This window comes from Maylandia zebra, linkage group LG11 (genome assembly GCF_041146795.1).
Source record: "Maylandia zebra isolate NMK-2024a linkage group LG11, Mzebra_GT3a, whole genome shotgun sequence".
NCBI lineage: Eukaryota > Metazoa > Chordata > Actinopteri > Cichliformes > Cichlidae > Maylandia > Maylandia zebra.
In genome coordinates, this window is record NC_135177.1 from 37,868,924 (window position 1) to 37,881,288 (window position 12,365).

Here is a 12,365-nt window from a genome sequence, read left to right on the forward strand (position 1 = left end):
AGGAGCTGACGAGGCAGCAGCTCTGTTGTTGGTTTTTCTTTTAATTATTTTTTCAATCCTGAACAAACAAGAAAGCATGTTCAGTCTTTTTGTGTTCATCTTGCTAAGAATTAAAGATATTTACAAAATCAAAATTAATGTATTAGATTTAAATAATCGAACCTATTTCTGTCGACTTAAACAATTCAAAGTTGTATTAAAAAAGTGTGTGTGTGTGTGGGGGGGGGGAGGTCACGTGGACAGAGTTCAGCGTTTCTTCGTGGGGAGTGTAACCTCTGGCTCACAGACCAGCTAAGATGGCTCGGCTGAGGTGTGTTGGCGCCCCCTGCCGGCAGAGTTCAGCCGCTGCAGGCTGCTCCTCCATTTCCCTCCAGCTGCAGAGATTAGAGATCAAAGGTCAAGGTGGGGATCCTATTCTTCCTCACTGTGTGAGTATAAAGTTAATCCGAGTCTGTGGAAGACAGAGTGCAGAAGAAGAAACCTTCAGACCACCTGTAGTTCAGTCGCGTCTCCTCGTTTTTGAGTCTTCACTGTGATTTAGGGTCAAAGTTCTTGACCCTGACATCTCTTCATTTGGTCCATTACTTTTATTTTCTTTTTATCGTCAGCAGCGGGTTTCTTGTTTTATTTCTGATGTAACGATGAGGTCAGCCGATCACTTTGGCCTTTTCATTGTTTGCCAATAAAGTTTTGTTGTAAACACGCTCTGTGATTGCTGCTCTCACCTGTGCTCGTCCAGCACCTTCAGGCGCGTCCTGAGCTGTATCCCGAGTCAGGGTCTACAGCCTTAAAGGCCGCATTTTAAGGCCGATTACGTCACAGCGGCGCGACGAAGGCTGTCCCAATTCAAAGGCTGATCCAAATGCAGCCCTCAAATGCGTCCTTCATTTTGAAGACATTTGGACATTTTCTCACCCATTAAAGGAATATTTCATATATCAGTCTACTCTTCATTCTATCAGACACGGTTATCACAGCTCGTACATTTGCTTTTTACACATATATGTAAGCATTGAGACAAATGTAATAATGCCAACATACTGAAGGAACAATATTTGTCTCTTATATGTAATACATCTGTATACACACTGTCAAAGGTACTGGGGTGTCTTTGAGTGAAGATTTAAGGTGATAGGACATATAAATAGCTGCAACTTGAATCTTTACTGAAGCTCAGTGTTTGACAGAGTTCACTCACATGTGCTGCACCAGTGTACCTGCACATGTGATGTGACAATAGAAGTGATTTGATTTGAGAGTTCAAACTCACTGCTGTAATAACTAATAATGATTAGTATAATAACTATAATATTGGCCATCTCATATTTACACTGACTTTAGTCTCATGAACAACATCAGCTAATTGTTATTTACTAGCTAATCTTAAAATGACTGTTTAGCACAGAAATGAAGCCCAACAATCATGTTTACAGTCCTGTGGTCTCAGCCTCAGATACTTAAATCACACAAAGCTCGTGTAGAAACAAACAAACGAACAAAGCATGTTCCTTCATTTCTGCCAAACACGCGTTTCCAGCTATTATGGTTAATTGGAGGTGAGCTTCCCTCCCTCCAAGACATCTACAGGAAGCGCTGCCTGAGGAAAGCGGGGAGGATCATCAAGGACTCCAGTCACCCCAGCCATAAACTGTTCAGACTGCTTCCATCAGGAAGGAGGTTCTGCAGCATCCGGTCCCGTACCAGCAGACTGAGAGACAGCTTCTTCCACCAGGCCATCAGACTGCTGAACACGTCATAGACACCTCAGCTTCACTACTGGAACTTTAACATTATGCACTCCATACTGTACAGTAATGCCACTGTTTTGCACATATTCAACTCTGTATATTTTTATATATTTTATTTATTGTTTACTCTATTTAATTTGTAAAATATGTGTACACACACACACACACACACACGTAGAAAAATATTTAGTATACACATCCAGAAATGCATATACTATTATATATTGTACATATATTTATTAGTTTCAGATGTAGCCATTCTTGTATTTTGCTTGTTTACATTATTGTATTTTGCACAACTCTGTTGCTTGTGAGGCTCGCACACAAGAATTTCACTCACATGTGCTGTACCAATGTACCTGCACATGTGATGTGACAATAAAAGTGATCTGATTTGATTTGATTTGCTAGGCAACCCGGGCAGCGCGACGGAGGCTAGACCACCCATTTCACAAGCCTCGCACTTCCGGCCTCAGCGGTCTTTGAGTACGCGGCCCTTGAGGACCGTTGAGGCTGCAGACCCTGAACTGGGACACAGCCCTGAAATTCAGCTCCTGTCACGTTTGCGGTGATTGTTCAGCTGCGATCGCTCTGCTGCTGTCCTCTCAGGTGCACTGATGAGGTCACACAGGTGTCGCTGTGTTGCTGAACTGTTGTGGCTCATCAGTGAAACTTTGACATGAACGAGGTGATCTCTCACACACACACACACCGTGTCGGGGCTGCGGTGGGAGAGCTGAAAGCTGCTTGCAGACCGACCGCAGGCGGCTCGGACTGAAGTGAAAGAGGAACGCTCAGCGGCGCTCCGACTGCTTCTTCACCTGAACAAGGACACGCCTCACATCCTGACATCAGCGAGGTCATCGCTGAAGAGCAGCTGCCAAGGAAATGGCCTGTAACCATGGCAACCACAGGTTACTAGGGAAAAATGGGGCGTCTGTCAGCGACCCAGAAACCTGCAGCGACAGCAGTTGACATTTCCCCCAGGCGTCACCGTTCAGTCTGCAGGCCCGTGCCACGTGGTCGTCGTCATGGTGATTTATTTTTCGCCGCGATCCGAGGCCACATGGTACAAACTTGTTTACAGGGCAGCTCTGATTTAGCTTTACAAACAGAAAACGCTTGTTTCCTGTTCCACGGGAACACAGACTGTATGTAAAAGATGGACTAGCACAGTCACTGGCGCCATGTTGGTTTTCCGCCTGCAGTTTGCATAAAAACACTTTTTTGTTTCTCAGATAAAATGAGAATAAAACAGTTTTCCGTCGGCTCGAGCGCCCGACGTGTTTGGATACGATGGACGGTCGGCGGCTAAAGCTGAGGACAAAAATCCGTCACGACGCGTCATCGCTGCTCAGACTGTTGTCACGCGTACCGAGGCGGTCATGTGACTGTCGAGCTGTCAGACTTCGTCCTGGATCAGTGCTGCCGATCCACAGATCAGTAATCAGTTTATCTTTGCCGAGTAATCAGATTACAGGAGCTGAGAAAGCGTCACGCAGCAGAGATTTGACCTCACGTCTCTGAAAATACTTGAGTCTTAATGTAATCGAGTACTTTTACTTCAGTACAGATGCGCTTTATGTTTCTGCGTTTCTGCTTCCTGTCGTTTCGGCTCAGTGCTGCGTCCGTCTGACCCGTGGCTGTGCGGCTGCAGGACGCCGTCTCATGAAATAAACATTCAAACACGCGTGTTTATTTTCTGCATGATTTTATACAAACTTGATTACAGTAAATTTACATGTTTAAAAATACTTTTATTACAAAAAACAAGTGTTTGAATCCTGCTGTCAGTTAAAATAGAGCTCTCCACGAAAACATGCTCTCCTCCAGCTCCGACGCCTCCAAACATTCCAGTCAGATTTCTGAAGGTTTTCCTTGTTTAGCAACGCGTTCGTTCTAAAAGCTGAAATCTCGCGCAGCTCTGGGGCGCAGCTCTGGGACGCTCCTCTGGGGCGCAGCTCTGGGGCGCAGCTCTGGGACGCTCCTCTGGGACGCTCCTCTGAGGCGAGCACATTGGAGGTTTGTGGTTGGTCGATCACTTCAGGCCTTCCTTGGGACTTTGTTCACGAGGAGGTCGGAGTATCGGTCATGTGATCAGGGTCTTTGCTCCGTCGGTCGTTTCTTCGATGTAACTAAACAGCCAAAGCGTCTCCACCTGGAACCTCCAATAAAAGCTGCCAAACAGGAAGTTCGAACAGCTCGACGACCTGCCGTTACGCCTCTATTAGCCATCAAATATGGCTGCTCTCCCGCTGCACCCTGAACTCTGAGATAGCGCTGCAGCAGGCCAGCCTGCTTCCCATGATGCACTTCTTCCCTCCCTGGGTGTTCGATCGCCTGCTGCGGCTCCTTAGCTTCATCCCGCCTCCCTGAGCCTGCCAGAGGTTTCCTCCTGTTAAAAGGGAGTTTTCGCTCCCCGCTGTCACCAGGTGCGGCTCATGAGGGGGTTTGATTGGTGGGTTTCTGTCAAACCCTGCAGGCGGTCAGAGGAGACCTCGAAGGAGGGCACGAAACTTTAACGGATCAGGTTTGCGGGGTTGTTCTGCTCCTCCCCCTGGCGCTCTCGCGCCGTCTCTCTTTGGCTTAAGTCTTCGTCTCTCGTTAACGTCACAAAAATTAAACACGTGTTCCTAATGAAGCTCTGAACCATGCGACGTCTCTGAAGTCGCACACGGAGCTCGCCCTCTCGCCGTCTGCCTCTACAGTTTGATGAACAGCACGGCGGTCACCATGGCAAAGCCCACCAGCAGCATGGCCACCTTGGTGATGCGGTTCCTGCCGGCGGCGAGCTCGTGCGGTAGGATCTCCATGAAGGTGATGTAGATGAAGGTTCCCGCCGCCAGCCCCTCCAGCGTGCAGCGGGCCAGCTGGTGCCCCGGCGATGTCTTGGTCTCGGTGAGGCCGACGCCCAGGCCGACGCCCAGCGGCGACATGACGGCGAACAGCAGCAGGCAGCCGACCACCACGGAGCGACGCAGCCGGGCCTGACACAGCTTCACGGTTAGGCTGAAGGAGATGATGCTCTTGTGGATCATCAGGGCGAGGCAGATCTCCAGCACCTCCTGCCCCTCCTCCAGCAGCCCCACCGCCAGCCCCTCGAACACCGAGTGCAGCGACAGCGAGAAGACCAGGATGAAGGCGCGCAGGGCGGACTGAGAACCAAAGTCCACGTGGAAGTGACCGTCCGAGTCCGCTGAGCCCCGGCGGCGGTGATCGTTGGATTGAATGCTGGAGTCCACCAGCAGAGAGCGCCGTTCCTCCGGGGACGGCGACGTCTGGTCCTTGAAGGCCAGGATGATTTGCTCCAGGACCAGGACCAGGAAGAAGCCCATAGCCACGATGAACTCGGGCAGGGGGAACTGCAGCTGAGGGAGGAAGAGGAGGAGGAGAAGAAGAGTCAGCTTGAGATACCTACATCTGGATTTATCTCCAGGGTCCAAAACTAAGACCTAAATGTTCACAGATCTGAATGTCCGAATAAATCATCGAAAAAACGTCAATATTTAATAAAACGTTAAGAGTAGAAACTCCAGAACGTTCTCATCGCCATGGACACGATCAATAACACATGACATACATGATCAGAGATGCAGCTTCAACCGGATTACATTTAAATCTCCAAATATGATTTTTATATGCCAGATTTATTTATGACATTAAACCATAAGAATTCATTAAAATGTCCAAATTTGTAGAGGTTTTTTTAAATCCTCCAAGTTTAAATAAATACATAAAAATAAAACTACAAATATGTCCCAAAAATGTGAATATTCTAAAAACAAAAAACCAACATCGTCAATAAAATGTCAAAAAAACTCAAATTTGTTACGTTTGTCCTCAAAATTAAAAGCATCTGTCGGACTTTATTAGCTCCAAACATTCAGAAAACAAATGTTAATGTTGAATAATTAAGACAGCAGAGGAGTGACGGACGGCTCAGCGTCTGTGTCTCTTCCTCTCTGAGTTTGAACGTTTTCACTTCCCTCTCGCTCAGTTTCCTGTGAGCGCTGTGGCGAACTCTGAGGACAGGAAATAAACCAGCTGCTGCTTCAAAATAAAAGCATTTCAACGCTGACAAACTGAATTTCCAGCAACGAGCTCTACGGAGGCCCGACATGACCAAATCTATAAATAAACTTCATTCAACAATTGTGAGAAATAATATTAAATATTTATTATTTATTTAAAAGTACTTATTTTTGTGCTTATTGCAGATTTCCTTTTTTTCCCCAGAGGGTTTTCCTGCAGACGTGCTAATGGATGTTTGTGGTGCGACACGCGTGCAGTAAACTGTTTGTGGTGGGGAAACAAAAACACTCGCCAACATCTGCGTGGCCGCTGACTGCAGGCTCGGTGCAGCCGGCCTGAACAGCTGGAGTGTCGGAGGTTGTGCTTTACAAACACCAACATTGTCTGTTCGAGTGCAGCGAGTCAAACAGTCACTTCCTGCCACAGACAGGCCTCGCTCTAACATCAGCTCATTGTTGCAGCATTGAAGCTTTTACTCAGAGTTATCGATCCTGTCACGAGTTAGCTAACAACCAACCACATGACGTCACAGTCGTGCGGACATAAGATGGCGCTAAACAGGATTTTGAAACTTTGACTTTAAGCTGTTTTTTATTAAATCCAGAGTTACATCACTGTCTGAGAGCAGGATCGGTGGGCTCAGCCAGCTCAGACGTTAAAGCATCTCTGAGCGTGACGGTGAGGCTTTACCTGCGGTTTCTCTTCAGGCCTCTTTAACGTGTGCTCAGGTGAGCGTGTGCGCTCTCCTACCTTAATCCCGGCGCTGCTGAAGGCCTCGTTGATGCTCTGCAGGTAGTCGGGCAGCAGGTCCAGCAGGCAGGTGGCGAAGAACACGCCTCCAGCAAAACAGCTGATCAAGCTCAGCAGCAGGCGCCTTAAATCTGCAACACGGACAGCACAGGTCAATCACACGGATCAATCGCACGGATCAATCGCACGGATCAATCACACAGGTCAATCGCACGGATCAATCACACAGGTCAATCACACGGATCAATCACACAGGTCAATCGCACGGATCAATCGCACGGATCAATCGCACAGGTCAATCACACGGATCAATCACACGGATCAATCACACGGATCAATCGCACAGGTCAATCACACAGGTCAATCACACGGATCAATCGCACGGATCAATAACACGGATCAATCACACAGGTCAATCGCACGGATCAATCACACAGGTCAATCACACGGATCAATCACACAGGTCAATCGCACGGATCAATCGCACGGGTCAATCGCACGGATCAATCACACAGGTCAATCACACGGATCAATAACACGGATCAATCGCACGGATCAATCACACAGGTCAATCACACGGATCAATAACACGGATCAATCACACAGGTCAATCGCACGGATCAATAACACGGATCAATCACACAGGTCAATCGCACGGATCAATCGCACGGGTCAATCACACGGATCAATCGCACGGATCAATCACACAGGTCAATCACACGGATCAATCACACAGGTCAATCGCACGGATCAATCACACAGGTCAATCACACGGATCAATAACACGGATCAATCACACAGGTCAATCGCACGGGTCAATCGCACGGATCAATCGCATGGGTCAATCACACAGGTCAATCACACGGATCAATAACACGGATCAATCACACAGGTCAATCGCACGGATCAATCGCACGGGTCAATCACACAGGTCAATCACACGGATCAATCACACGGATCAATCACACAGGTCAATCACACGGATCAATAACACGGATCAATCACACAGGTCAATCGCACGGATCAATAACACGGATCAATCACACAGGTCAATCGCACGGATCAATCACACTGCTGCAGAGCCAGAGGTTGAAACTGAAAGCAAACAGAAAGTCAGAGTCATGAAAGGCGTCGTGTAACAGCCCTGCAGAGCAGCGCTCATGGATTCATGTTCTCCTGCTGCAGCTGATCAGTGACTGCACAGAGATCACACGACGTCACATCTAATCAGCTGGTTAGGAGAAAACAGGAAGTCGAGCTGTGAGATGAAAACACTGCAGACTAATCCTGGAGCTCCGAGCGTGGCTTCGGGCTCAGCGGGATCTAAACCTAAACCCGTTATCCTGCGTCTCCCCACTTCCTCTCATGTATTTTACTACCAGAGCATGTGAAGCCCCACCCACCTGCCTTTAGGAGGCATGGCCAATTGGAAAACCGTTGGCTGAAAGTGGGAGGAGCGTGTTTCTGACCTGCAGAACACCATGCTCAAAAGAAGAATTGTCCATGCAAAGCCAGCATGAGCACGGGTGATTTCAGCCACCCAGTCCAAATATTTTCTTTCTGACGTTCTGACCTCCTCACACAGAAACCGATGTTGGAAACGTTTATCTGCTCAGTTTACCTGGCTGCACGCTGAAGCGCCCCGCCCCTCGGACGATGCAGAGCGGGGCAAATCCGAACAGCAGCGTGACTGACAGCAGGACCGCCAGCGCTCCTAGTTTGATCTCCAGGGCAGGGACGTCAGCCGGGTTCACCTTCAGCGCCGCCGTTTCCTTTGCTGAAGACACGAGGACAGAGGAGGATGCTCCGCCTGCGACAGCCATGTCAGCTCTCTGGACCGGACCGCAACCGTGGACTCGCTCTGAGGACGAGAGTCTGTCAGGCAGAGGAAGAACAACACAGTGAGACACATGTTTCATTTGAATGATGGTTTCCTGCAGGTACGGGCGAACTGCGGCGCTGCGCCTGGATCACACCTGTGAGTCTGCAAAGACTAACGCATTACGTACTCCTAGCAGCTGACGATGAAACCTGACGTATGCGATGTTCACAGGCTGCTCTGAGCCAGACACACACACACAATCAGTCAGCATGAGGACGGTGCTCTTAAAGTTTAACCTAGTGATGTGACGTTCTGTATCGAGGCTTCGAAGCTTGTGTCGAGTAATGGAGGGGGCGTTTCCGCGAAGCGCGTATCGAGGCTTGCTTCATTTATGGGAGGAGCTGAAAATGATGACGTCCGCAGCCTCGCTGCCCGGCTGTACCACGTGACTGGTTCAGGAAGCGGTTCGAACTTTGCCGCGAGCTATGACAGATATAAACCCTCAGACTTCATTCAAAAATGTGGGTGTTTGATGGAGAGCTGCGGTTAGTGAGAGTTTGGAGACAGTTTGGAGGTTTATGAGAGTGAGGAGAGAAAGTCAGGAGAGAATGGAGCCAGCTAAGAAGAGGAGGATGTCCTCCCCTGTGTGGGAACATTTTGATCTTATTCCTCCCAACAAGGTATGTAAATTTCCACAGAAGATGTATTTTCATAATACTGATGGTGCAATAAAACTTATGTTAAGCTGTCGTTACTTTTGTACAAGGTGAAGTGTTTGCTATGTGCCAGGGAGCTGGGATATAACAACAACACCTCATCCATGCTTAGGCACTACAGAGCTTTGCATGAGAATAAGAGGAACACCGATTGTGGAGCAAGACCAGGTGAGCCATCAAATGCAATGATAATATAGCATGCAGTAATGTTACTAAATGATATAACAATATTATACAACTGTTATAAGTGACGTGTGTGATATTTATATTTGTGCTTTGTTTTATTGTCTTTACATTCTGCCAGCATAAATATACACAGTATACTGCCATCACTACAATATACATGTTTTACACACTCCTTTTGTTGTTGACATTTACAGGCTGTGTGCAAAATGCCACACTCTTCAAATTCATGCCAGCTATTATTTTTACGTCCAGTAGGTGTCCTGCTAGAGCAAATGAAGCTTCAAGAAGCTTCGCGTTGGGGTGAACCAATTGGATGAAAAGCTTCAGTGCTTCATGAAGCTTCATCTGCCCATCACTAGTTTAACCCTCGCCTGCAGGTCGCTCGGTGAGGTCACAGTTTCGCCGCCCTCCTGTGGGCTAGGGCATAGGCGGGGTGATGAACTTCCTGTGTGATGTTTAGCTCATGCAGCAAACAGAGATGTTTGTGATGTGCAGAGCGCCATGAGTCATGTGACCCCAGGAATCGATAAGAGCAGCAAACAGAGGCAGCGGCGCGCTGACAGGAAGTGCGGTGAAGAAGGCGGATTAACTGAAAGCAGGTGTGAGTGGCTCAGACGGAGGGGCGGGTCTGATCTGATTGGGGGGGATTTCCACGTTATTTCAGGACGTGTCTGAAATCGGAGTGGGCGGTCCCCCTGCAGTTCCTCTGCTGTGCCGCAGGGGCAGCAGCGAGTCAGGCAGAAACAAACATGTTTACAGGCTGAGGCACGGGGTCAGAGGTCAGATCAGTTTGTATCCGACTGCTGGTGAGTCGAATAACCGAACATTAAGCAGCTGCGCAGATTTACCACAGCTGTAACATCTGCTACGTCATAAAGATGTGCACCGACTCTTCCTCGCGCAACTAATCAGACGTTAAAGGGGTTTTAGTTAGTGCGCACGCGCAGTCTGTGAGTCATGGAGGCGTAACCGTGGTAACCATCGTGTGTTTCCCGCTGATGATCCCGAGGTAACGGAATATTTTTACTCCGGAGCAGATCACGGTCCCGCGCACAGACTCCGCTCAGGTGTCCAAACACCCTTACCTGTTCAGCCGCGGGCTCGCGCTCAGGTGAAGCTCTCGGTATCAGAGCTGATCGGCGGCGTGAGCTTCTCTCGGTGCTGCTCTCCGGGAAGTGGTGACTCAGTTCCCACCAGCTGATCCCGCCTCGTGAGGGAGCTGCTGTGAAGCGCTCCGCAATAAAACACCGCATTTCCTCTTTACAAAATAAAAGCCCGTCAGTGTTTGGTTTCCGGTTCGGTCCTGGGTCCAGCAGGAGGAGACCCCGGACCATCAAACGCTTCCTGTCCCTCATGTATGTGACGTCATAACGCTAAAGTTTTCATTTATGTTGAAAAGTCACAGATTTTCTTCATGTTTACCCTCGATGATCAGTCATCAATAACAGTCAATCAGGTAAGTCAATCAGAAAAGGGTAATTGAGTTCATCTCAGCCTTTTACGAGCCACGTCTTACGTTTTTAATCATTGATCTGTAATATTTATGGATCTGTGCGTGGGTTCGCAGCACAGGTGCTCTGTCACACCTGATCCTATTGATCCAAACGTTTGACTGCTGATTGGTGGGGGAGCAGAGCCTGCCTCTCCTCTGAAGTGAACGTTCGTCTTCAGCTTTATTTTCCTGATGCGCTTTAATTTATTCAATTAATAAATTGTTGTTTAAAAAAAGTTGCTGTGTTTTTATTTTGCTGCAGTGAAAACTGTCAGAAGCTGATGTTCATCTTTATTTTTAATTCTCAGCCTACACAAAGGCATTTACTGATTCTTTTCTCAAAAACTAAACGTGAGGCTTTTATTTTGAAGGCCGAATTCCCCTGTCGTTTTCTGACTTCACTCAGCTGGAGCGGGAGGCGGATCCTTCCAGCTGCTGACTTTGTAGCTTAACAGGAATCCCAAGAGTCCATGTTAGTGTCACTTTCCATCACTCATTAATCACAGGAGGTCAGAGGTCAAACGCCACTGCCTGTTAGTGACTGTGTGCGTGACACTGTGGAAGCTTCACTGGTACATAAATCACACAATGCTGCAGTCAGCACTCTGGCAGCAGTAAAACGTCTGTTAAGCTGTTTGTGGTTAGAGCAGCTGTGAAAACTTCGGGCTCAAAGGTCACAGTAAGCACAAACAAAAGTCGTCCTGGCCTTTGGAAGCAACGCCTCATGATCCAAAATCATTACTGAGACACAGATACCAGAAACCACACCACAAAACTTCAAAATGACTAAAAATCTACTTCATTTACATGAAAAACCATAAAAAACAAAGCAGATGACCTCAAATTTAGGACCAATCACAGTGAAAAAATTAAATTATACACAAGGATAGACAGATACTATGAAAAAATCCAGACGTCCAACTATCAACTTCATTTAGATGCAGAAACACAGAAAGAGACTGAAACACACGAAATAGCCAAAGTACTAAACCACAGACTGTAAACAAAGATGGACAGAGCTCCTTAAACCTGCATTGCCTCTTCTGTCCATCAGGGGGCGACTCCTCTGTGATCTCTAATGAGTGGCAGGTGTGGCTGATTACAACATGATGCTTTTCTGGACTTTTCTACTCGGTCAGAACCCAAACAGGAACCTTCACAACACCGAGTAAACTCCACAGTGGACACCAGGGAAACACAAAAACACACACCACAATCCAAGAAGCACAAAGAAGCCCACACTCAAAGTTCACCACCTTTAAAGCTCTCCGATAACGCTGTAGAAATCCAACACAGCGTCTGAAAGGTTTTTATAATGTGGGAAAGAACAGTGTGATTCTGGGAATCTGAAGGTTTGTCGTTTCCGTCCAGTCCGAGCCGTCTTTGGCTCCCTGCAGGAACATCGAGACTCAATCGACAAACATTTAGCTTTTAGTTCACCTTGTAAAGTGTGCATGTGTAAAAAGTGGCTGGAGGACAGAAACAGAAATATCTTCTCACTTCACTCGGACGATTCCAGAAACTGACCTTTGCCCCCAGAGGCGAGGTCAGCTGATGGGTTTCCCGCCTGATTCGGTGGATTTACAGGGCGAGGCACTCAGAAAGACCACAGAGCCAGA

The 12,365-nt window shown here is 47.8% G+C and overlaps 1 protein-coding gene across 3 annotated transcripts; it reads right to left on the bottom strand.

Annotated features, from left to right (window-relative positions):
* Nucleotides 1–3,442: 3,442 nt before the first annotated feature.
* On the bottom strand, nt 3,443–10,563 carry LOC101465069 (zinc transporter ZIP1). Of its 3 annotated transcripts, none has more exons than XM_004572109.5 (4): nt 10,340–10,563; nt 8,152–8,405; nt 6,531–6,661; nt 3,443–5,116 (listed from the first exon to the last, which is right to left on the bottom strand). In XM_004572109.5, exons 2-4 carry the CDS (start codon nt 8,351–8,353, stop codon nt 4,451–4,453), a joined length of 999 nt encoding a protein of 332 aa, XP_004572166.1. In that variant the 5' UTR covers nt 8,354–8,405; nt 10,340–10,563; the 3' UTR covers nt 3,443–4,450. The 3 variants fall into 3 exon arrangements, with proteins under 3 accessions (XP_004572166.1, XP_076746493.1, XP_004572167.1); XM_076890378.1 differs by lacking the exon at nt 10,340–10,563 and adding an exon at nt 8,540–8,663; XM_004572110.5 differs by lacking the exon at nt 10,340–10,563 and adding an exon at nt 8,507–8,656.
* Between the last annotated feature and the right edge of the window lie 1,802 nt (nt 10,564–12,365).